This window comes from Polypterus senegalus, chromosome 3, assembly GCF_016835505.1.
Source record: "Polypterus senegalus isolate Bchr_013 chromosome 3, ASM1683550v1, whole genome shotgun sequence".
In the NCBI taxonomy this organism is placed as follows: domain Eukaryota; kingdom Metazoa; phylum Chordata; class Cladistia; order Polypteriformes; family Polypteridae; genus Polypterus; species Polypterus senegalus.
In genome coordinates this window covers 215,772,231-215,798,388 of record NC_053156.1, presented here as the reverse complement: position 1 = coordinate 215,798,388, position 26,158 = coordinate 215,772,231, and the positions used below count along the sequence as shown (strand labels likewise).

Below are 26,158 nucleotides of genomic sequence, written 5' to 3'. Positions count from 1 at the left end.
AGCCAAGGAATTGACTCCGCAGAAAGTTTGCTGAAAAGTTTCACAGGAAGTTTTGACATGAATTGGGGTAAAGATGTGACAACTCTCTGGTGATAGTTCTGACACAAGCAGGGAATGGTGTCTTAAGAGAAAGAGGGAGAAAAAGGGCAGTTAAGTGTTCTGGGAGGCAACAAGTGCTGCCAAGAGCCACGCGTTTTTTGGGAAAGGAGTTGCAAACTGAAAATGGTGCTAGAAGGAAGTGCAGCAGTTGGGTAAAGTCTTTGTTTGGGCCAGAAAGGCTGCAGCAAGAATTCTGCCATGTGCCTAGTTTCCATTCAGAGGTAGATGCAGAGCCAATATGAATGAGCTGAAAGGTCAGGGGAGGTGTAATGGTAGGGGTTGCAGAAAGTATCTACTCTAAATGCATTGTGGGTGACCATAAGCATTCACATTCTGAATATACATTACACATCTTAAGGTCTGGAAGTAGACCCTGCTGCCTTTTAAATTTGTAAGAACTGAATATTGTGATGAGAGGGTGACAGCCTGCACCCCCTGGAGATACAGTTCAGTTCAGTTTTTTTTGTATAGCACTTTTCACTGACACAATCATTGCTGAGTATTTCCAAAGTAAGAAAGAGCCCACACAACTGCAGAAAACCAAAAGTACACAATCTGAAAACCAATACACATTTGTTTTGTTTTCTGTTTATTTGTGTTGAAAGGACCAATATTTATTTTTTCTATAGACCAGAGCAATCTCAAGTCATGCAATGGTGTTAATTGGTAAAGGACCATTAATAAAAATGAATAGTGCTGTGACCTTTTACTTTCTTATGATAGCTTAAATATTACTGTCATGTAATGTCAGATTTTTCTTTATGTTGCAAATGACCACATGTACTTTGAAAACATGTATATTTTCAAAAATACAGTATGTACACGCATTTTCAAGACAAAGCCACACATTCCAAATCTGGGTCATAGGGGACCCTAAACGCAAAGCGAGAAACAAAATTGAACATGGAGCCACCCCTTCACAGGGCATATACAAACACACACGCAGACATTTATTTTGGGGTGTGGCAAACCAAGTTAACATTTAGAGACACCTTAAAATTAATGTTTTTTGTGATATCTAAAACTCATTTTCAGATATCTCAAAATCCTTTACATTTTAAGATATCTGCAATACATTTTGAGATATGTCAAATGCATTTAAAGATATTTCAAATACATTATTTAGGTACTGTATCTTGCATTGACCTTACATGCATTTTAAGATATCTGAAGTGCATTTCCTGAAATCCCAAAATACTTCCTGTAAAATATACTTTTCTATCAATGGGACAACTTTAGTCTATTTTAAGCTATCTTAGAATGTATCCGAGATATCTTGAAATACAAACCAGATATCTCAAAATGCATTTTAAAATATCTAGAATGCATTTTATATATCTCAAGTTGAATTGCCATACTGGAAACTATTTTGAGATATCTGGAATCATTTTTGACATATGTCTAATTGAATTGTAGATATTTGAAAATGGTATTCAGATATCCTGAAATAAGTTCATGTCTTTTTAAAGATATCTTAAAAGGTATTTAAAATATTTTGAAATAAAGTTCAAGATATCTCAAAATACATGTATAGGAATCTGATATGCAACAGTGTATGGCAAGCCAAATTTACCTTTACAGCTATCTCATAATTCATTCTAAGATGTTTAGAAATTAAAATATTTTAAAATGAATTGCAGATATCTGAAAATACATCTATTTCAAAATATGTTAAATAAATTTAAAGATATCTCAAATAGATTTCAAGATATCAAGAAATGATGCTCTCTCTGTTTTAAGATATCTGAAATGCAATTTGGAGCTTAGTGTGTTTTGAAATCTCAAATGCATTTCAAGATCTCTTCAAATAGACTGCAAGACACATTGAAAACACTGGGATTTTTGCAATATCTTTAATTGTATTTCAGATATCTCAAAATGTATTTGAAATATTCAAAATGGATGTGAAAGTATTTCCAGATAAACTGAATTGCATTTCAGATATCTTGAAATACATCTGAGATAACCTTGAACAGTGTGTCATTTCAAGATATCTTAAAATCTATTTGATATATTTTAAAATGCACTTAACATATCTTGAAATAGATGTATTTTCAAACATCTGTACAGTAATTAATTTAAGATATCTTAAATGGATTTCCACATATCTTAAACTGATATTTTTAAGATATCTCTGAATGTTAATTTACCTTGCCCTCCTGAGAACAGTTTAGAGTTTCCAATCAACATAATCTGCACAAATTTGAGGATATAGGAGGAAAACTGGAGTGCCTTGCATACCATGAAGATGACACAGGGTGTAGCGGATGGCCGAGACCCATGCCCGGCTGGGATGCCCCTTTGACACTAGATCCGGGGGAGCAGCCATGGGATCCACGCTACATCCCCCGGAACATTTGGTGGCTGCCTCCCTGGGTTGCTTCGGGGCCACTATCCTGGAACACCGGAGCTCATCCCTGTTGGGCTCTGTGGCCACCGCCAGGGGGAGCTGCAAGGCTTCCTGAGCCTGTGTGGGTGGGCTATAAAGGGAGCTTGTGGCCACTACTCAGCATGGGAGTCAGGAGGAGGAGGACAAAGCTGCCTGGGAGGAGTGGAGAAAAATTAGTGATTTTTGTGGTCTTTTTGGGGACTGTGTTGTGTCTGTGGGTACAAGGAAGGCGTATCCCACAGACGAAGAACAAATCAATATTTTTGTTGATTTTCACCTGTGCCTCCAGTGTCAGTCTGTGTCGGGTTGGCGCTAACCAAGCGCTTCTGCCACAAGGGAAAATATGCATATTCTCCCCAGTGTAAGAGGAAGGACACCATATCTAGGCAAGGAATCATCCTCAATCCCAGTCAGGATGTCAGTCCTTCCTCTCGGAAGAACACTTGATATACAGTATATGTAGATATCTTTTGCAATGCTTTCAGTAAAGGATACTTTGGTTTTGTTACTCATTTTTGATATTTGCCAGCAGCCATACCACATGCGCCTTAGAACAAGTCATCCAACTGAAGCTAAGCATGTTAGGGCCCCATCAGCACTTGAATGGGAGATCACCCAGGAAAAAACTTGGGTTGCTGCTGGAAGACATGTTGTTGAGGCCAGCAGGAGGTACCTACCCTGTAGTCTGAATGTGGATCCCAATGCCCCAGTGCAGTGATGCGGACAATGTGTTGGGAAAATGGAGCCGTCCTTTGGATGAGACGTAAAACCGAGGTCCTGACTCTCTGTGGTCATTAAAGATCCCTGGGCATCCTTCATAAAGAGTAGGGTGTATCCTGATGATCTGGCTAAATTGTCCACCACAGCCTGTTCATACTGGCCCCTAATCATCATCTGTCTCTGACTGGCTAACTACCTCTTACTCCTTCACCATCTAACTAATGTGTGGTGAGTGTTCCTGCGCAAATTTGCTGCCAGCGCATCATCCAGGTGGATGCTGCACATTAGTGGTGGCTGAAGTTGCTCCCCACTCACTGTGTAAAGTGCTTTGAGTACCTTAAAAACTGCTATATAAATGTAATTAATTATTATTATGTATTATATTTTATTCTAATGTAATTTTGTGCATATTTACTGTATATTATTGATTTGCTTTAAAAAATATTTTAGTGGAGATAGATGCATATTCAAGCATACTCACACTACTGGCAGGCACCACTTATTTGAAACTTATGTTCTAGTAGAAATGATCTCCTTATTGCAAAGGGTCCAACCTTTCTGGGTGCTTATTGACATGGTGATTAGATCTTCCATTTCACAGCTGAAGACTCCTAGTTTCAAATCACAGTGTATGTGTGGAGTCTGCATGGTTTCCCCCCCATTCTTTGACTGGAGATGCTAAATTTAGTCCCACTGTAATGGACTGCTGTCCCATTATGGTTTGGTTCCTGACAAGTGCTTCAGGTTTCTGGGTTTGGCTCAAACCAACAAGATCATGTAATGGAATCCACAGGTTCAACACAAAGACAGGTGGGTGACAGATTTCTTTTTTCCTTACCTGCCTGTCAGAAGCTCATATATCAAGACTCCAAGTGACCAGAAATCAGCAGCAAAATCATGCCCTTCATTTTTTATTATCTCAGGAGCTAAATACTCGGGCGTGCCACAAAACGAGTAGGTTTTTTCTCCACGTACAATCTCCTTGGCAAAGCCAAAATCCACCTGTCAGATTAGAATATGACATTTTTAATCAGAAAAGTGTTATTAATAACCACAGAAAAAAATAATTTGTTAATTAATTTGAAAGAGAGAAGGAGATCCTACCAGTTTGATGTATCCATGCCGATCTAACATTAAATTCTCTGGTTTTAGGTCTCGATAAACAATTCCCTTGTTGTGCAGATAAGAAAATGCCTCAACAACACATGCAGTGCAAAATACAGCAATGACCTCTTCAAAGCGTTTTCTGTGCCACAATGGAAAAAGACGTTAGCTGCAATATGTAGAAATCTTCAAATATACAGTTTTGCAGCCCAAACTTCACTCAAAGTGAATAAAACTGTCAACTATGTGACACTCTCAATGCACCATACGTTTAGCCCCTCAACTTTACATTGTAAACATGCTTCCCCCGTGTCTTTCTGTAAAATGGCCTCTTTAACCACCTTCTACTGTCTTGGTACCTTCTTACCCTTAGACATTGTTTTATGAACATCTCAGTTTAGACAGTAGGTGTGCAAGACTTAATTTTAAAAATGATTGCAAGAATAAAATCCTGCACATTTCAACATGTACATGTCATAGATTACAATGGCTTCTCCCAAAAGAAAGGAATTTGAAAATAATGTACTAGTAATAGTAATAAACAAAGACACAGTAAAGGGAAGAATGCCAATCAAAATCAAAAAAGATTGAAAAGGTCAGGACCAGAAAGACAGCAATTAAATCATTCAACAAGTTCAAAAGTCAGTAATACAAAGCAAAGTTCCTACCGCCCTAATTTTTTCTCCCTAAATAACTAACATGAATTTTTTATATTTGCATCCAAAACTTAGACATTAGTCCTATAGTACCACCATTTTAGAAACTGTCTTTGTAATATTGTCACAAATCACTACACCACCTTTTACAAACAACATGGGTATGACCATGGACCGTCAATTCAAAATGGTGCCCCACTGATGTCAAAAAAGAATTGTGAAAAATAAAATAATCTTAAGAAATACACAGTAAAATAAAACAAAACCATGAAGATGATCGATTCCAAGGTACAAAAAACTATCATTGATAAAAGTACACTGTGACAGGTAGCCCAGCTGAAAGTGTTTTTCCATGGGCAGAATGGGCAAAGGGAGAAGAAATGACAGGGTACAGGCCTGACAGAATTTCTACTTTAAAAAAGAGCCCACATTGATAAATGGAGAGAACCCAGCCACAGGGGATGCACAAACCAGTGTATTTCTTTGTGCCGGTCCCAAGCCTGGATAAATGGGGAGGGCATCCTATGTAAAATTTTGCCAAATCAATATTCGGACAACAATACAAATTTCCATACCGGATAGGTCGAGCCCCGGGTTAACAACAACTGCCACCATTAATGTTAGTCAACAGGATGCTGGTGGAAATTAGGCTACTGTTGGCCGAAGAAGAAGAAGGGGAAGAAGGAGAAGAAGAGGGGGGAAACGTGTCCGGAGGCAGGAGGAAAGGAGGAAGGTAAAGAGAGTAGAACTGAGGGTAGGAACTTTGAATGTTGGCAGTATGACTGGTAAGGGGAGAGAGTTAGCCAATATGATGGAGAGGAGGAAGGTTGATATATTGTGCGTGCAAGAGATTAAATGGAAGGGGAGTATGGTCAGGTGGATCGGAGGTGGATTCAAATTGTTCTATCATGGTGTGGATGGGAAGATAAATGGAGTAGGGGTTATTTTGAAGGAACTGTATGTCAAGAGTGTTCTGAAGGTGAAAAGAGTGTCAGTAATGATTATGAAGCTGGAAATTGGAGGTGTGATGATGAATGTTGTTAGTGCATATGCCCCGCAAGTTGGGTGTGCAATGGATGAGAAAGAAGATTTTTTGAATGAGTTGGATGAAGTGATGAACAGTGTACCCAAAGAACAGAAAGTTTTAATTGGAGCGGATTTCAATGGACATGTTGGTGAAGGGAACAGGGAAATGAGGAGGTGATGGGTAGGTATGGTGTCAAGGAGAGGAATGAAGGTCAGAAGATAGTGGATTTTGCCAAAAGGAAGGAAATGGCTGTGGCGAATACGTATTTTAAGAAGAGGGAGGAACATAGGGTGATGTACAAGAGTGGAGGAAGATGCACACAGGTAGATTACATCCTATGCAGGAGAGTTAATCTGAAGGAGATTAAAGACTGCAAAGTAGTGGTAGGGGAAAGTGTAGTTAAGCAGGATAGGATGGTGGTCTGTAGGATGACATTGGAGATCAATAAGAGGAAGATACTGAGGGCAGCACCAAGGATCAAATGGTGGAAGTTGAAAAAGGAAGACTGGAAGGTTGAGTTTAGGGAGAAGGTAAGACAGGCATTGGGTGGTAGTGAAGAATTAACAGACAGTTGGGAAACTACAGCAGATGTAGTAAGGGTGACAGCAAGAAGGGTGCTTGGCGTGACATCTGGACAGAGGGAGGAGGAAAAGGAAACCTGGTGGTGGAATGGGTAAGTACAGGAGAGTATACAGAGGAAGAGGATGGCAAAGAAGAGGTGGAATAGTCAGAGAGATGCAGAAAGTAGACAAGAATACAAGGAGATAAGGTGTAAGGTGAAGAGAGTGGTGGCGAAGGCTAAAGAAAAAGCGTATGATGAGTTGTATGAGAGGTTGGACACTAAGGAGGGAGAAAAGGACCTGTACTGATTGGCTAGACAGAGAGACTGAGCTGGGAAAGATGTGCAGCAGATTAGGGTAATAAAGCATAAAGATGGAAACATACTCACAAGCGAGGAGTGTGTGTTGAGCAGAGTACTTTGAGAGACTTATGAATGAAGAGAACGAGAGAAAGAAGAGGTTGGATGATGTGGAGATAGTGAATCAGGAAGTGCAACGGATTAGCAAGGAGGAAATAAGGACAGCTATGAAGAGGATGAAGAATGGAAAATCCGTTTGTCCAGATGACATACCTATGGAAGCATGGAGGTGTTTAGGAGAGATGGCAGTGGAGTTTTTAACCAGATTGTTTAATGGAATCTTGGAAAGTGAGAGGATGCCTGAGGAGTGGAGAAGAAGTGCACTGGTGGCGATATTTAATAATAAGAGGGATGTGCAGGACTGCAGTAACTACAGGGGGATAAAATTGATGAGCCACAGCATGAAGTTATGGGAAAAAGCAGTGGAAGCTAGGTTAAGAAGTGAGGTGATGATTAGTGAGCAGCAGTATGGTTTCATGCCAAGAAAGAGCACCACAGATGCGATGTTTGCTCTGAGGGTGTTGATGGAGAAGTATAGAGAAGGCCAGAAGGAGCTGCATTGCGTCTTTGTGGACCTGAAGAAAGCATATGACAGGGTGGAAGGAGGAAGTCGGGAGTGGCAGAGAAGTATGTAAGAGTTGTACAGGATATGTACAAGGGAGGTGTGACAGTGGTGAGGTCTGCAGTAGGTGTGACGGATGCATTCAAGGTGGAGGTGGGATTACATCAGGGGTCGGCTCTGAGCCCTTTTTATATTTGCAATGGTGATGGACAGGTTGACAGACGAGATTAGACAGGAGTTCCCATGGACTATGATGTTTGCTGATGACATTGTGATCTGTAGTGATAGTAGGGAGCAGGTTGAGGAAGAGGTGGACATATGCTGTAGAGAGAAGAGGAATGAAGGTCAGTAGGAACAAGACAGAATACATGTGTGTAAATGACAGGGAGGTCAGTGGAATGGTGAGGGTGCAAGGAGTAGAGTTGGCGAAGGTGGATGAGTTAAAATACTTGGGATCAACAGTACAGAGTAATGGGGATTGTGGACGAGAGGTAAAAAAGAGAGTGCAGGCATTGTGGAGGAGTAATTTGTGACAGATGGATATCAGCAAGAGTGAAAGGAAAGGTCTATAGGACGGTAGTGAGACCAGCTATGTTATATGGGTTGAAGATGGTGGCACTGACCAGAAAGCAGGAGACAGAGCTGGAGGTGGCAGAGTTAAAGATGCTGAGATTTGCATTGGGTGTGACGAGGATGGACAGGATTACAAATGAGTACATTAGAGGGTGAGCTCAGGTAGGACGGTTGGGAGACAACGTCAGAGAGGCGAGGTTGTGTTGGTTTGGACATGTGCAGAAGAGAGATGCTGAGTATATTGGGAGAAGGATGCTAAGGATAGAGTTGCCAGGCAAGAGAAAAAAGGAAGGCCTAAGAGAAGGTTTATGGATGTGGTGAGGGAAGACATGCAGGTGATGGGTGTAGCAGAACAAGATTCAGAGGACAGAAAGATAATGATGATCTGCTGTGGCAACCCCTAACGGGAGCAGCCAAAACAAGAAGACTGATAAATGGAGAGCTTCATTATGGATAAAAAGATGTCAGTAATGATATAACCAGCTTAATATCACCAGAAGAATAAAGTGACCCCCACAGAGTTTTTGATGGCAATTAAGGAACAGGGAACCTTGTTCCACATACTAGGTGTTATGCAAAATGGGAGCAACCTAGGAAGTCTTACTGTCTAAAGTATCATATGGAACAGAAGTGTACAGTGATGAGGAGCTGAGGTGAGATTATCGAAAGAGTCGGATGTAACTCCAGTGTCAGAATCAATGGCCCATTGTGTTTCATTGGAAAATGGATGAGTCCTCCCACCTTATATGCAGGGTATTCACTTGGTATAGTCAAGTCCAGTGGGACAGTTTTATTTTGGCTTTTACTTGTTTGTTATTTTGACTCCTCCTTTTGATCATACCTCCTAAATTTGTTTTGTGCAATAAAATTGTTGCCTTTATTAAAGATCTGTTTCTGCGCTATTCACTCCTGAATGGGGAAGCACACAGAGGATCCACATTACAATATTTATGCAATTTAATACATTTGCATACTGAGTGATAATTAATATTGGTGATATATCATTTACATTCACTATGCAAACACACAAGCCACCCAAAATGTAAAATGAAGCTGCAGGTCACAGTGGAGAAGAAATAATCCACACTCTCGAACAGACAGGAATGATAGGGAGAGGTGGATTTTGAATTAAAAAACTCAATGCCTTGCAATTCCTATTTATGATGTGTGCTGATTTTTATTTAACAATATTTAAGCCAAGAAAACTTTTCTTTAGTATGTTCTAAGCATACAACTGGATAATTAACACACATATGAATTATGTAACACAAGTTTTCTTTTTTCCTTGGATGTTTTTGTTATTGTTTGTCCTTGTACAGCATTATTCACCACTTGCTTGTATTATATCATAAACCTTTTGAATTTTGTTCAACATGAAAATATGAGATAACATTTTTTTTCTTGGTTATCACAACAAAAAACATGGGGTAATGACATCAATGGCAACAACAGAGTTGGAGTCACCCAGTGGGGCAACCAAGGTCAGATTAAAACCCCTAATTTGGAGGTGCATCTCCTCCATCTTAAACATCTGCTTACTATCTATAACAACATGCTGAGAGCAGCCAGGGCCTCCTAATTTGTTAATATCTAATAACAAGTGCAACCTCAAAGTTCTCTTTAATAAAATCTCCAGCCCTATGTAATATTTTGGTCTCTTCAAACAGTGATTGAGATGACTTTCTAAAATAGCTATATCACAGACTGTACACCTACTTTTCCTTCAGTGTCTGCTTTATTAAGAGTTGGTTCCTTGTTCCTTATTTTTTTACTCTTTTAATCCAACGCCCCTTGATGAATTAGTTTACCTTGTCAGAAAATAAAATGATCTTCCAACACTTTAGATGTTTTACCAAGTTCTTTGTTTTTAAAAGTCCTTGATTCTGTTGGCCCCAGCCTGGCATCGGTAATTAATGTCTCCCTGAAGTTCAAAAAAACCCCCAAAAAATTAATATTGAATCCCTCTATTCCTAAAAGGTAGAGGCCCATTTCTAAATTCCTGTTTATCTCAAACAATTTAGAAAAGGTTGTTGAGCAAACAGCCGAGTGTTTTCCTTGAGAAACATAAGCGTTTGGACCATTTCTAGTCAAGCTTTCAAAAACATCTCTCTATAAAAACAGCTCTCCTTAAAGGATCCAAAGATTTATTAATGGCTGCAGACACAGACAAGACCTTTGTGTTTGTACTGCTTGATATTAGTTCAGTCTTTTGAATGGTTGATTATAAGACCCTTTTAAGGTTAAATTACTCTGTAAAAATCACTAGTTCAACCTTGGCTTGGTTTACTTCATATTTATTTGACAGGAGTTTCTCCATAAATGTGTGTGGAACTACTTCTGCTTCTGCCTCTTTGACTTCTGGGGTGCCTCATGAATTTTTCCTTGGACCTATCTTGTTTTAATTATAAATGCTTTCTCTAATTCAAATGATCAGTTCTTTTAATGGTATCTCCTACCATAGTCATGCCAATTATTCTTCAGCTTTATTGTTCTTTGAAGCTGAAACAACTACACCACTTGTCTTTGGTTGACTGTATAAAGGTTAATAAATGGCTGCTAGCCAACTAGTTGAAGTTAAATGCTCGTAAAACTGATATCTTCACTGTTGACCCCCAAGGATCTGCACCCGGCCATTACTCGGAAACTTAATACCATCTCTACTTCTTCTCATGCATCCCTAATTTGTAATTTAGGTATCATATTTGATCAGTCTCTGAGTTTTGATACTCATGTCAAGGGTCTCAGTCGTTCTTGCTTTTTACATTTAAGAAACTTTTCTGAATTGAGAGCTGTTGTTGTTATCTGTTGCTTATCCATTGGGGATGGGCTGCTTGGATGACAAATGATTAAAGTCAGATAGGAGACATCATCACTACTCAAAATCTCAGTACCAACATGGAGGGCATTGGACCCTCTCAAGCATCCTGCCGCAAGAGTGAGTGGCACACAGTGGGTTGGCTGGCAATACTAAGGATGTCCAAGCCTCTTGCAAGAGAAGCAGAAAAGCCATGGAAGCAAAAAGTCCTCTAGTTTGCGAAGTGAACATAAGGAAGTCCCTTCTCCTAAAAATCATTCCATGGTATGGGAAAGAGGTTAACACAACTTCGGAAAAGAGCTGCACTACATCTAGAGTTCAAATTAAATCATATTAGCATAAGGAAGAAAGAGCTGTGAGAGAGAAATCATGGAGCTGAGCAGGGAGAGTACTTTTTATGTTACTTTTGAGATACATAAGAGAATAAGCCAGCCATTATGGAAGAGGAGAGCTGAGGATGTATGACAGCTACATCCAGTGGAGTATCTGGAAATTATTTTAACTTGTACATTTATTTGTATTTTATGTGGTGATCCCTCTCTGGGGGTCTTTTATTTTCTAACATAAACACATTTTTCTTATATCTTGTGTCTTATATTAGGCATAGAGAGATCTCAGGAGGCCTGTCCAATTACACCTGCTTCCACTTTAGAGAGATTTTTCGGCAAAAAGATCAGAGACTTATGTCGTACATGAAAATACATGAAAAAGAATCCCCATGCAAGGTAAGGAGCCGTGTCCTAGATTCAGCAGCAGCAAAAGTAGTCAGGTGAAGCTACTGGGAAGTTCCCCTGTATGTTTCGTTCCTTTGAATGCTTTTATTTTATTTACAGGTTAGGTGCATTGGCGGTCCTAAATTGTCCCTGGTGTGTGGGTGTGTGTGTATGTGTGTGTGTGTGCACCCTGCGTTGGGCTGGTGCCCTGCCCGGGGTTTGTTTCCTTGTGCCCTGTGTTGGCTGGGATTGGCTCCAGCAGACCCCCGTGACCCTGTAGTTAGGATATAGCGGGTTGGATAATGGCTGGATGGATGTCTGTCATCTGTTTGTGTACTGGAAAGAAGACATGGCATATTTATTGGAACTGCTAAGCCGTATCTTAGTACAGGCTCCTCTAAATGACATGTGAGGGATTCATGGAACAAAATCCTGTCATAATTGCACCTTCAAAATGCACAGTTCAGTAATTGGTGAATAATTGGGGGAAGTGTGTGGGGGGGTTAGACTATTGTTTGCAAGAACAATGTACTAAAACCAAGAAACCTTTTCTTCTCTACCCCATGGGGCTGTCATTATCTTTGTAAATCTTATAGAAAGAAGTCCTAATAAGTGGACACAGAGATTAATATGTCAGGCAGGTGTGTCAATAAGTTTATGTCACCATGTACTCCGTGATTTGTGTGCTATTTGTTATGTGCCACCCACATGGGTGGCATCTAGTCATAAACAGTGGTGGGGAGGGCAAAAAATAAGCTAAAGCATAAATCATTAAAATAAAAATAATAAGAAAATTCAGCTGCATTTAACAGCATGTCATTAACACTCTTACTGTCTCAGTTTAGAGATTTGTCAATGATATTGAAAGATTCAGCAGCACAGATGTTAGGAGCATGCGCTGATACAGCGCATTGCCACACCCAGCACATGACAAACCAACTCAGGATCCCAGATTTAGACCCGAGTGGCGCCATGCAATGGGTGGCACCTTAGGACCATACTAGTTCAAATGGAATGGAACCAGTGTGTGGCTTTTTATGGTGGCTGGAGAATTGCAGTAATACTTTACTGAAAACACAACATTAAAAAGTCAGATGAGGAGCCTGGCCTTTAATGCTTTGGAGATTTTTGTTTATTTTATTTTGGATTTATAATAAACTAGAGACTGGGAGCCCGATTGAATCAGGCTACAAATTCTACGTTCTGAAATCCATACTTTCTCTGCAAAGAATTGTTTGTTTTTTAAGTCCTTGAAATGATTTTATCATGGCACTGATTTGTGCTTAAAATAGACCTTTTCAGCCGATGTAATGAAGAGCTTCCTGTTTAAACAGGGCTGCAAGACATGAACTCAGTTCTTCAGCGCACCTCATTTGATTTTTTCCAGCAAACAAATTTTCAAAACAAATCGCATTTTACGACTCTAATCAGAGTCAGAGTAATAATTATGTTCGCGTGGTTTATTTTAGATCTGAGATTGGCTAAAATTTAAACAATGACCATTGTTAATGCCCAACTGTCATTAATCAGTTTGCCAATAGATGTCAGAAGGACGGATGCCTAAACCGAACTGCCCAAAGATAGATTTCGATTACCAAGCAAATGGTGATACGTGCTAAATTACTTACGGTTCCGGGTTTAAGTCAGTTGACGATGTTAGTCCTGTAAAGTATGCCCCACCAAACCAACATTCCAAAAACCAACCAAATTTACTGTTATCTGCTCGAACCAACACCAACTTACTATACTCGGCCGTCCAGCGGCGTCACTGAAGCATTCGAACATTCTTAGCCAATCATGCAATACTGCGTCCGCGTTTGTCACGTTATGTTCTAACTACAGAAGCAGAGTCCCATTGCATGGTTCTAACTTGTATTGAGTCGAAGTATTGACGCGAACACCATACATACGGGGTATTGACGCGAACACCATACATATGGGGTATTGACACCATGCATACAGACAGTATCAAATTATATATAAGAATATTTTTGCGATTTTAATGACCACATTTTTGTTGTAACTTATTTCCATTAAAACTGTATTAGTTCACTTTACAAAAAACAGAAGCAATAATAATAATAATCTACATTTACATAAAAAGGTTTGTGAAATAGTGTGCCATTTCAAGCAACGCTCATTTTTCTTCAAAATTGTATGCCTTATAGTATACATCTATATATAATTTTTTTGTCTTCATTAGCAGACTACAATAATGATACTCTCACATCAATACAACTAATTTAACGCACATACATCAAACAAAATGCCTCATATACATCCACTAAGAACAGTAGTAGTTCAATTATGTGTTAGTGCCTGACAAAGCCAATGTAAAGGCACACACTTACAAATTGTAAAGCTGCATAAACATCCAATTTCTGACAAAATCATGGCGAGGTGTTTATACAGGAGAAGTCATATTCCTTCTTCCGTATTAAGTTAGATACTAGCGATACTGTTCATCTTGCATACACAACAGTTTTCAATAGTTTTAGCATTTGCTATAACTATAAATAAATCTTAGGGCCAGGGTTTTGACTTTCTTGGAATATACTGATGGACCAATAGCGAGTGAACTATCGAGGGGGTTTGGGCCACCATAGTCAGCCAGGGGGACACACCACCCCTAGTAATGATAGTAATAATAGTAATAATAATAATAATCTTCCAACTTGAAGAGACACAGACACAGCAAAATAAAAAAAATAGTTAACACAACAACATGACAGCAACCTTCGGCTTTGAATGCTTTGATCAAGACAGGTTTAATTCAAAGTCAAAATATACAGTAAATGTCTCCAAAAGGAGCTTAAATTAAATCTTGCATTAAAACTAGGTAAATACCACCTTCCTTCGATCACTAACATCTATCATATGATTTATGATATTACTGTCTAACACTGTGACAGTGACATTGTGTTCTCTGCATATGCTGGCATTGATACAATGAACAGGGATCATGGTCAGTGTTTGAAGATAATTATTAAATTTCCACTGCATCACACGGCTAGCCAGTTTATTTCAGAGGCCTGAATACAATTTAGTTTATGGTTTATGAGTGGCTTTAGTGAGATTATGATTTTGCAGTCACCGCCATTGCAGGCTATCAGTTAGGCTGACAAGTCAGATCTGCCTTTATAAGTAGCCTGTACAAATGTATACTCTCAAATGTGTTTGGTATGACCCAATTTACTGCCACACAGACAGCACCTATGCCTGCCTGGTATTTTGCTTCCTTTTTGGCCAGTCTACTCTTTCAGGGCTTTAACTTACCAGTCTTTAACAACTGTATGCTCGTCAACCCAACTTGGTATGACAATAACTGTACCAGCTGATAATTCACAAGCAATATTTACATCAAAAAATTTAAACTCAATAGAAAGCATCAATCATAGTAGGATAGTAGGAGTTTTGTATTAATTAGCAGTATTTTAGTTGAGGGCTAATGAACTAAGTTACTATGCAAAATAAACATTAAGATAATTAATAAGGCAGTTATTCCATATGAATTAAATTAGCCAAAAAATAATACTTGATTAAAATATAAAAATATTAAGCCAAAAATGTCTTACAGTTCTCTAAGTTTGGTCCATAGCTCACCACCAGAGCAGAACTCTAGAACCATATAAATGTACCTGGAATCCTTAAAGGCAGCAAACAGTCTGAAAGAATTAAAATATACGTACATAAGAATATAAAAACATGAAAATTTGACAAATGAGAGGAGACCATTTGGTCCATCATGCTCGCTTGTTTATATACTAGCTAATATGTTCCAAAATTTCATCCCCATTGCTACTTGTATATGTGGATACACAAGTAGCAATATCAATAGACAAATACTGAATGTTCTAAAATATTTTACACACTATATATAATTATAATGTAACATATTAATGCAGTGATTAGTGCTATTCTCTCACAGCTCAAGGACACCTTGGTCACTGCCTTCTTGGGTTCTTCCTATGCCTGTGTGAACTTTCTCTAGGTTTTCTAGTTCTGACTCAGGGTTACTTTTTGCCTCACATCGAGTTCTGCGTTCATTCCCACTTTACATACTTTTAAATAAGTGGGTAAGGAAATTAAGTTAATTATACATACACTCGCTTAAAGGATTATTAGGAACTCCTGTTCAATTTCTCATTAATGCAATTATCTAATCAACCAATCACATGGCAGTTGCTTCAATGCATTTAGGGGTGTGGTCCTGGTCAAGACAATCTCCTGAACTCCAAACTGAATGTCAGAATGGGAAAGAAAGGTGATTTAAGCAATTTTGAGTGTGGCATGGTTGTTGGTGCCAGACGGGCAGGTCTGAGTATTTCACAATCTGCTCAGTTACTGGGATTTTCACGCACAACCATTTCTAGGGTTTACAAAGAATGGTGTGAAAAGGGAAAAACATCCAGTATGTGGCAGTCCTGTGGGCGAAAATGCCTTGTTGATGCTAGAGGTCAGAGGAGAATGGGCCGACTGATTCAAGCTGATAGAAGAGCAACTTTGACTGAAACAACCACTCGTTACAACCGAGGTATGCAGCAAAGCATTTGTGAAGCCACAGCACGGACAACCTTGAGGCGGATGGGCTACAACAGCATAAGACCCCACCGAGTACCACTCATCTCCACTACAAATAGGAAAAAGAGGCTACAATTTGCACGAGCTCACCAAAATTGGACAGTTGAAGACTGGAAAAATGTTGCCTGGTCTGATGAGTCTCGATTTCTGTTGAGATATTTAAATGGTACAGTCAGAATTTGGTGTAAACAGAATGAGAACATGGATCCATCATGCCTTGTTACCACTGTGCAGGCTGGTGGTGGTGGTGTAATGGTGTGGGGGATGTTTTCTTGGCACACTTTAGGCCCCTTAGTGCCAATTGGGCATCGTTTAAATGCCACGGGCTACCTGAGCATTGTTTCTGACCATGTCCATCCCTTCATGACCACCATGTACCCATCCTCTGATGGCTACTTCCAGCAGGATAATGCACCATGTCACAAACATCGAATCATTTCAAATTGGTTTCTTGAACATGACAATGAGTTCACTGTACTAAAATGGCCCCCACAGTCACCAGATCTCAACCCAATAGAGCATCTTTGGGATGTGGTGGAACGGGAGCTTCGTGCCCTGGATGAGCATCCCACAAATCTCCATCAACTGCAAGATGCTATCCTATCAATATGGGCCAACATTTCTAAAGAATGCTTTCAGCACCTTGTTGAATCAATGCCACGTAGAATTAAGGCAGTTCTGAAGGCGAAAGGGGGTCAAACACCGTATTAGTATGGTGTTCCTAATAATCCTTTAGGTGAGTGTATATGTTATGAATAAATACGCTCCCGTTCATGGATAAATGAATTTTGAGAATTTCATGTTTTTGTTATCTATTTATTAATTAATGCTTGGAACTTTTTTATTAATGTCTTTAGCATAAAATTAACAAATAGCTAGCTTCCTGAATGTCTAATTCTTTGATGCTAGTTAGAGGTCCTGAGTTTTTACTATGGAGGTACCCTTATTAGGAACCTCATTACTAAAATTCAGTAAAATGTTAAGTACAAGCTTAGCACAATTCTGCAAATTACTTCTTCAACTTATAAAATGAAATACATTAACTAAATATGTATTTTTCTGTGAACAATAAGGCAGACAAAATATAAATTACTGAAAAGGGTTCAGTTTCCTCATGTTAATTCAGGTTACCCATATGCATTAAATGCTATTTTAAATTAATATTTATACTTATCAAGAACTTTGTTAAATGGTTGCGACTCAAACCACCTACAACCGAACACCAGTAAAACCAAGGAGCTGGTGGTGGATTTTAGGAGGCCCAGGCCCTTCATGGACCCCGTGATCATCAGAGGTGACTGTGTGCAGAGGGTGCAGACCTATAAATACCTGGGAGTGCAACTGGATGATAAATTGGACTGGACAGCTAATACTGATGCTCTGTGTAAGAAAGGACAGAGCCGACTATACTTCCTCAGAAGGCTGGCGTCCTTCAACATCTGCAATAAGATGCTGCAGATGTTCTATCAGACGTTTGTGGCGAGTGCCCTCTTCTACACAGTGGTGTGATGGGGAGGCAGCATAAAGAAGAAGGGCGCCTCACGCCTGGACAAACTGGAAGACAGGCTCTATTGTAGGCACGGAGCTGGACAGTTTAACATCCGTGGCAGAGCGACGGGCACTGAGCAGGCTCCTGTCAATAATTGAAAATCCACTGCATCCACTGAACAGGATCATCTCCAGACAGAGGAGCAGCTTCAGCGACAGACTGCTGTCACTGTCCTGCTCCACTGACAGACTGAGGAGAACGTTCCCCCCCCACACTATGCGACTCTTCAATTTCACCCGGGGGGGTAAACGTTAATATTATACAAAGCTACTATCTGTCTGTTATACCTTCATTGTTATCACTCTTTAATTTAATATTGTTCTTTATCAGTATTCTGCTGCTGGAATATGTGAATTTCCCCTTGGGATTAATAAAGTATCTATCTATCTATCTATCTCCATTTTTTCTGTTCTGTTCATTCGACTTAAAAATTATGAACCAATTCTTAAATAAACATAAGTGTGGCAGGTGTAAAAAAACTTTAAACTTTTCATGAATTTTGCTTTGATGGTTAATTAAATTAGAAACCCACTGATTTTATTATCAACAGCCTCTTTAGGACACCTCTTCACCATGCAGGCCTTTTTGGTGAAAACATCTATAGACACAGAGAGAACAGCAAAATCCACCTTACAAAAATCAAATCCTTGAGTTTTGGGGTGGCAGTTCTGACCACTGTACCACCTGTAGGTTTCCTTGTTCAGGTTGCTTTAAGGACTATATTTTTAACAATCCTAAAATATCAAGAACTGTAATATGCAGAGAGAACTATCCTCTGGTTAAATCACATCTGTATGGCTACAAAAGAGTGATAGTTGCTTACTTGACAACAAAGTTGCACTGAATATCTTGAAGAATCTTCTTCTCCAGCATGATATGATCTTGCTGTCTTTTCGACACAATTAGTTTCTTACTGACTCGTTTCAAGGCAAAATATTCTGCTGGACATGAAATGGGTGTTGTCATCTAATAAAACAGAAGAGGTTTAGACTAAAGATTAGCTGGAAAAAAATGGTTTTAAATACAATTAAAAAATAAAATGATTTATATTATTAAAACTTGAATGTAGGGTTTTTTTTTTATTATGAATGTATGTTTAAAGCAAAGATATAGTTTTGCATAACATAAAATCGGCTTTGCATTTTAGTCTAAATATGGGATATATATGTCAAATGTTATGTTGTTACACGTATAAAAGGAAAGAACTCATCCATGGACAGAAAGATCAGGACACCTTTGAGTAGAACACAATTTAATAAACCTCTGCGCAATATTAACAGAAGGCAATGGAAAATAAAATGACTACCAGCAACTGATATTGTTTAAACAAAGCATTAATTAGCTGATAAAAATGTCATAACCCAACATTTGTGTTATAGTACATAGTACAGACTTTTTTTTTCTCCACATCTAGTTTATGCCCACTTGACGTATGCTGCTTTATAACATAACATTGTAAAGCCCACTTAATCCAGTTCAGGCTCAAGAGCCAATCCTGGCAGCAAGGGGTGCAAAGTGAGAACCAACTTTTGGAAGGGGCACCAGTCAATTGCAAGCCTACCCTGAAAAACATACATACACTAAACTGACACACATGTCTTTTAGATGTGGGGAAGCAACTGTTTTAACAGCCAACAGTATAATCCTTCTGGAGACAGAGCCATGCTTTATAAAGATTATTCCCTTCCAATGGAGTATTATTTGAGAATTTCATAATTTTCTTTCTCCCAGTTACCCCCCAGTTTGCCACTTAAGAATTTCAGAGCTATAATACCAAGAATGCAAGCCCCACTGCCTTTGACATAAGGCTCCCTCAGTGGATACTCAGAAGCATCCTCTTGGAAGGAATGCAGACTGTGAACATGACCAAAAGAGTGAAGAGAAGATAGAAATTTAGAACTAGTTGGGTTTGATCAAAGCTTTAAATTGTCCCACTGTAGGTATAATCCATAAGTGTGCCCTGTAATTGGTCTGCCCAACAATGAGGGTATTTTTATTACTTTTCCTTCTTAGCTACTGGGATAGGCTTGGACTCTATGAAACATTGCAGTATATACAGTAAGTTATGCATAGATTATCTTGTAGCTTTGTACTTTACATAGTTATTTTTTTTCTTATAACATGGATTTACCAAAATAGTTTTAATAAATAAAATTTTTTTAAAATAATATTAAAACATAAGATCAAATCTTACAAGTTCAACACGTCCAAAACCTCCAACTCCTAGGGTAACTGGACTTCCCTGGTATTTTCCATCCTGATATAACACTGGAACTAAATCCTTAAGCTTCAGTGAGGCGTGGAGTCTAGAGTTATGAGAACTGAATATACAACTGTTTCAACATGAAAGAGAAACAATATGGCATTAGTAAAAGTATGGAACAAGAGGTGTTAATACATTTCAGTATATTTAAACTGAGATAAATTCAACAGATTGAAGGCAAAATATTGAAAAACTGAATAATTCCCTCAAGTTGTGCCGAAACATGTGCTAATCACTACATTAGTACATTAGGTTAAGCAGACCAAGGTTCAGAAGGAGTGGTGATGGCATGACTTGGACAGATCAGTCGTTGGTGTGGAGTACTGCAAAACAAGTGAAGGTGTCACCACACACCATTTTTGGAGGAAAAATGGCACTACATATCACCCCAAAAACACCATACCAACAGTGAAGTTTGGAGGTGGGAACATCATGGTATGGGGCTGTTTTCCAGCATATGGTATTGGCAGACTTCAGATAATTGAAGGAAGGATGAATGGAGAAATGTAACAGGACATTCTTGATAAGAATCTGCTGCCATCTACCAGGATGCTGAAGATGAAACAAGGGTGGACATTTCAGCAAGGCAATGATCCCAAACACACAGCCAAGGAAACTCTCAATTGGTTTCAGAGAAAGAAAATAAAGCTGTTAGAATGGCTCAGTCAACCACCTGACTCGATTCTACTTGAAAACTATGGAAAGAACTGAAGATCAGAGTTCATAGAAAAGGCCCCAGAACCTTCAAGATTTGAAGACAGTTTGTATGGAGGAATGGGCTAAAATCACACCTGAGCAATGCAGGCGACTAGTTTCTCCAAACAGGAGGCGTCTTGAAGCTGTCATTATCAACAGAAGCTTTTCTACTAAGTATAAAATAAATTTCAGTAAGCATGTTTAATACATATTCCCTGTGTCATTCCACTTTATTACACATAATTTATGGACATATTTGTTTTGATTTATGTGTATGTGTGGATTACTTGGGTTGTTACCGACATCTGGTGTAAATTTCATGTCAATAGCCACATTAGAAATATATTTACTGAGAAAAACTTTGACACATTCAATACTTATTTTCCCTGCTGTATATATATACAGGTTCAGTTATGTGATCCATTTCTAAAAAAGAACATGTTCCTAGGGAGCAAGTGCCCCCTGCTGGACACAGAAGCTAACAAGAGGCCAATAGCATGATTAAAGAAAGTAACTGGACACCCTTGAATATAACACTATTTTTCATGTTCTCCACAAATGTGAGGTGTGGGGTAGCGTGTCAAGATAGAAACCATTTCTCGCAAATCTGAGAGCATCTAAACTCTCACTAGAAGAAACATGAGGAAACCATGAGGGAAAAATGCATCACTGCCTGATAAGACCAATGTAGAAACATTTTGCATAGTTTCACCAGACAAAGTAGATGTAAAGCCATCACATCTAATTGCCCAAATAACACATTACCTACTGTTATACATTGCAATGACAGAATCATACAAAAGGGCTGCTTCTATTCAGCAGTGATTAGGATGGAAGGCAAAATTATTTCTAAATATCAGGAGAACTGGGTGCAAAATTTGTTGCCATCTGCCAGAAGGATAAGTATTTTCTAAGTTAAAGATAAATTGCATCTTTCACCATCAGAATGATCTGAAGTACATAGCCAATTCAACCATTAAGTGTGATCAATCTGTGTCATTCAGTGCCATGAAATGGACTAGTAAGAGTCAAAATCTCAGTCCTATAGAAAATCTATAGGCTCGCCTTAAATAGAATTGTACACAGAAGATCGACTCAATAGTTTAAACTCTTTGGCAGAATAGTGCAGATGACCTGTCCAGACACAACTATTACTAAAATCAAAGAAAAAGGTGCACCCATTATGTAACAGTTAAAAGGATATGCATACATTAGCAACCAAGACAGTTTATTAGTATTTTTAATTCTTTTCAAAAAATTAATCCACTTGTTTTTCACTAAATACTGTTGGTCATAAAATCTTTTTTGAGAGTGAAAAGGTTGGACATGTTTTGTCTAGATTTCAGCCTTTATTTCCCTAATAATAATAATCATCATAATAATAAATAATAATATCCATCCATCATCCAACCCGCTATATCCTAACTACAGGGTCACAGGGTCTGCTGGAGCCAATCCCAGCCAACACAGGGCACAAGACAGGAAACAAACTCCGGGCAGAGTGCGCACACTCACACACCCACACACCAAGGACAATTTAGAATCACCAATGCACCTAACCTGCATGTCTTTGGACTGTGGGAGGAAACCCATGCAGGCACAGGGAGAACATGCAAACTCCGCGCAGGGAGGACACAGGAAGCGAACCCGAGTCTCCTAACTGGGAGGCAGCAGTGCTACTCACTGTGCCACCGTGCCACCCTATAATAATAATAATAATTTATTTATAAAGCACATTTACAACAGCTGTACTGAAGTGCTGTACAAAGTAAAACAAAAATGAAACTCTGACATATAAAACACTGAATAAAACACTGAATAAAACTATGCAAACAAAAACAATACAACTTGGTCTGCAAACCCTAAAGTGTAAAGGAACAGAATGACTTCCAAGCCATAGCAAAGCAAAAACATAATTCAACATCTCCTAAAGCCCAAGAAACAAGATGTGTCTCAGGACCATGGAAGCAGTTCTGACAAATAAAGGTAACTCGTTCCGGAGTTTTGGAGCAACCGCTGACAAAGCTTGGTCACCTTTCTTTATGAGGTGAGAATGAGGCAATGATAAGAGAAATTGGAAAGTTGATCTCATTGCCCTGAAGGAAAAATATTGGACGAGGAGATCTGAAATATGCAGTCTTTCTATCTTTGTTCCATTGAAAGTGACCTGACTCATGGGATACTCAGATGGTATGACTACAGCTCAGCAGCTAACAAAAAGGCTCTTCAAAGATTCATTAAAACAGCACAGAAAATTATCAACACACCTTTATGTACCTTGGAAGACAACTACACTTCTCGATGTCTGCAGAAGACAAGTAGCATCGTAAAGGACTTGTATCACGCAGCACACCAACTGGTTAATTAAACAAAATATACAATACTAGCCAACACGCGCCGTATCATACGCCGCATAATCAGGCCGGTTTTTTAATGATTTTTAAGCACAGGGAGAAAATTAACATTTGAAAAAATCAGTAATGTAATAAATCAGCAAGAAAAGCAACATTGTAACAATGCAAGGAACGAACCAACACACAATCGTCCGTGACTGAAAACTGTCGGATTCTCCTGCCAGACGGAGGGATGGGGGTGCACGGCGCGGAGTGTGGAACGGGAGGAGAGGAGAAGGACGTCCATTCAGCTCCCTCCGTCATGCCTGTCTGCTGATTTCTCGTTCAGTATGCACTGCCTGCTTATGTGCCCACCTCCAACTCGTCACTTGAGTCGTTGTCGTCTTTACACAGTCCAGATGCACCTGTGACTGACGTAGACGTTTCATTGCTCTGTGCGTTTTTGCTGCTTTTCTATATATAATCCACCAAGACACCTGACCACGGTAGTAGTGAGGTGGGAGGGGGGTGTGTACAAAGGGTAGGGACGAAAACTGTGGGAGCGTATGAGTCGCACTTAGTGGGAATTCCACGGTTTGCAGCCTGAATGGGGTTCAACGGCTTACCCACGCCTAGACACACGCTCAATCTCATGCATAATTATTTATTGAATGCTAAACACTTCTGGAAAGACATGGTTGTCTAAAATGGGTTGGTGTGAGAATACAACAGTAAATGAATGAAAAGATGGAACTCTGGAGAGAGCAAAATACAACACAATAGTGAACCCGCGGCATAATTATTTATTGATGGTTGAAAACTTCTGGAAAGACACAGTTGTCTAAAAAGAGAGGGTTAGAGGTTACAACTGAAAGTGAATGAAAAGATGGAACTCTGGAGAGAGCAACATATAATTGTCCGTGAGTGAAGAAGACGCATGTTTGTCACGGATGCGAATTGCTGTATGTTGTGTGTAAAACAGTTTGCTATGGCGGAGGCGGTCGTGCGTTGTAACCTAAAACTCGTTTTTTAAAGACTGCTTACTTCATTGTGTTTTAACCTCAGTTGTAAAGGATTGTTTTAAGGATCCCATGGGATACCCCTTGCAAACCATTTTACACGCTGCATATGGCAAGAAACATGCCTCTATGAGCAGTCAAGGTGGCTCGGAGCTACATGAGGCCTCCACGACAAACGAATATAAATAACGCCGTTCCTTCTGTGTCGTCGCGTCCGAGTTGGTGGGCGTGGCTCTGCGAGTTGTCGTCGTATCCAATGGTCTTGAAGTTGGTGGGTGTGGCTCCTCCCTGCATGCGCCATAGGTGTCTTATTTGTCGACGGCTTAGTGAATCCACGCCGCTTTCCATGGGTGTCTTGCCTTAGTGAATTATTGTGTAGTGACCCAGCAGCCAGTGCTGGCGGCATGATGCATTGTGGGTAATTTATGTAAAGTTTACTGTTGTGTTAAATTAGCAAGGCAATCGAATTATTGTTCCTGTTGTAATTGTTGTATGTGTTTGTGTTCAACTAGTGGGGTGGGTTTGGGTTATTGCCATCCGGGGTTATTAAATTGTAAATAGTTACCATCAATGAGAAAGATGGCTTCGTTAATGACCTTTGCAATGGCTTTGCAATGAGATTGTGTTTTGTTTTCTGACTATCTGCTCTAATAAAGAGATACAACAGGACAGAGCTGTGTATTGCTAAGATTTCATCTAAGCAATGATTGCGAGACACTCGAGTCGATGCGGTGTATGCGACACGAGTGCTCGCTTGCCTAATGAGCTAGGTACAGCTGCGTGCATGGCGCTGGCATTCCGCTGGCCGACCAGCTTGGGGGAAGTGCACGGCTGAGTTCGGCTCTGAAAACTTTAAGACTCAACCACGGGTCACTACAATATATATAGATATATATACAAAAAGATGTATGGGGAAAATATCAAGAGGTGGTTTAATGATAACAATCCAAAGCAGGTCTGGAAGGGAATAAAAACAATTACAGGACTGGGCTCTAAAAAGAATGTGAATTTTCCAGCTGACAAAGACCACAAGCTTTTAGCAGATGAACTGAATAACTTTTTTGGCAGATTTGAAACAAGTGATTTCAGCACCCAAAATACAGAAATAAACTTTATAAAAACACCAGAAATTCTGCTGTGATGGGTTTCAGTTTAACTGAAGCAGGGAAAGGCTTGCGGCAGGCCAAAACCAACAGGGCAGTAGGACCAAATGGCATATCAGGTCGGCTCTTAAAGTCTTGCTTTAAGCAGCTCTCTCCAGTTTTTCATTTGCTTTTTAACTGTTCTCTGACTTGTGGTATTGTACCTAATCTGTGGAAACAATCAATCATTACCCCTGTATCTAAGGTTTCTAGGCCAAGCTGTGTAAATGACTACAGACCAGCGGCCCTTACATCTATTCCAATGAAATGCTTTGAACATTTGGTGAAAAACATTTTAATGACAGAGACAAAGTCTTTTCAAGACAACAATCAATTTGCTTATTGTGCAAACAGAAGTGTGGAAGATGCTCTGCTTGTTATCTTACATCAAATCTACACCTTTCTTGATTAGCCTGGTTCATATGTCAGAGCACTATTTTTGGATTTTTCTTCAGCGTTCAATACCAGCCTCATATACTGATTGAGAAATTGAACAATATGAATGTAAACCCATTTATTACACTATGGATTCAGGACTTTCTTTTAAATCGTTCACAGACAGTTAAAGTACAGGACACTTTTTCAAGAGTCATTCATTCAAACATAGGAATTCCGCAGGGGTGTGTCTTATCACCATTACTGTTTACTCTGTACACAAGTGACCTGAGAACAATGATCACTGCTCCATTATCAAGTATAATGATGACACCATGCTCATAGCACGCATATCTGGGGGGGATGAAAGCCACTACCTAAATCAAGTGGACTGTATGGTAAACTGGTGCAATAAAAACTCTCTCACTCTAAATGTAAAAAAGACCAAATAAATGATATTTGATTTTAAGAGACAGAAATCTGTATGCTCACCTACTGTAGCTCTGAGAGAAGAGGTAGAAATAGTGACTGAATATAAATACTTAGGAATTTACCTAGATAACAATCTTAACTGGGATACTAATACAAAAACAATATTGTCTAAATGCAACCAGTGCTTATTT

The 26,158-nt window shown here is 39.3% G+C and overlaps 1 protein-coding gene across 1 annotated transcript in view; it reads right to left on the bottom strand.

The window, feature by feature from the left end:
* Positions 1-26,158, bottom strand: part of prkg3 (protein kinase cGMP-dependent 3) — a 158,621-nt gene that overhangs the window by 10,325 nt on the left and 122,138 nt on the right. The window contains exons 14-18 of the mRNA XM_039748434.1: positions 19,902-20,040; positions 18,531-18,673; positions 15,153-15,242; positions 4,313-4,454; positions 4,047-4,210 (exon numbers count right to left, since the gene is read on the bottom strand). Of these exons, the coding sequence (XP_039604368.1) occupies positions 4,047-4,210; positions 4,313-4,454; positions 15,153-15,242; positions 18,531-18,673; positions 19,902-20,040 (678 nt within the window). The remainder of the gene's footprint in view (positions 1-4,046; positions 4,211-4,312; positions 4,455-15,152; positions 15,243-18,530; positions 18,674-19,901; positions 20,041-26,158) is intronic.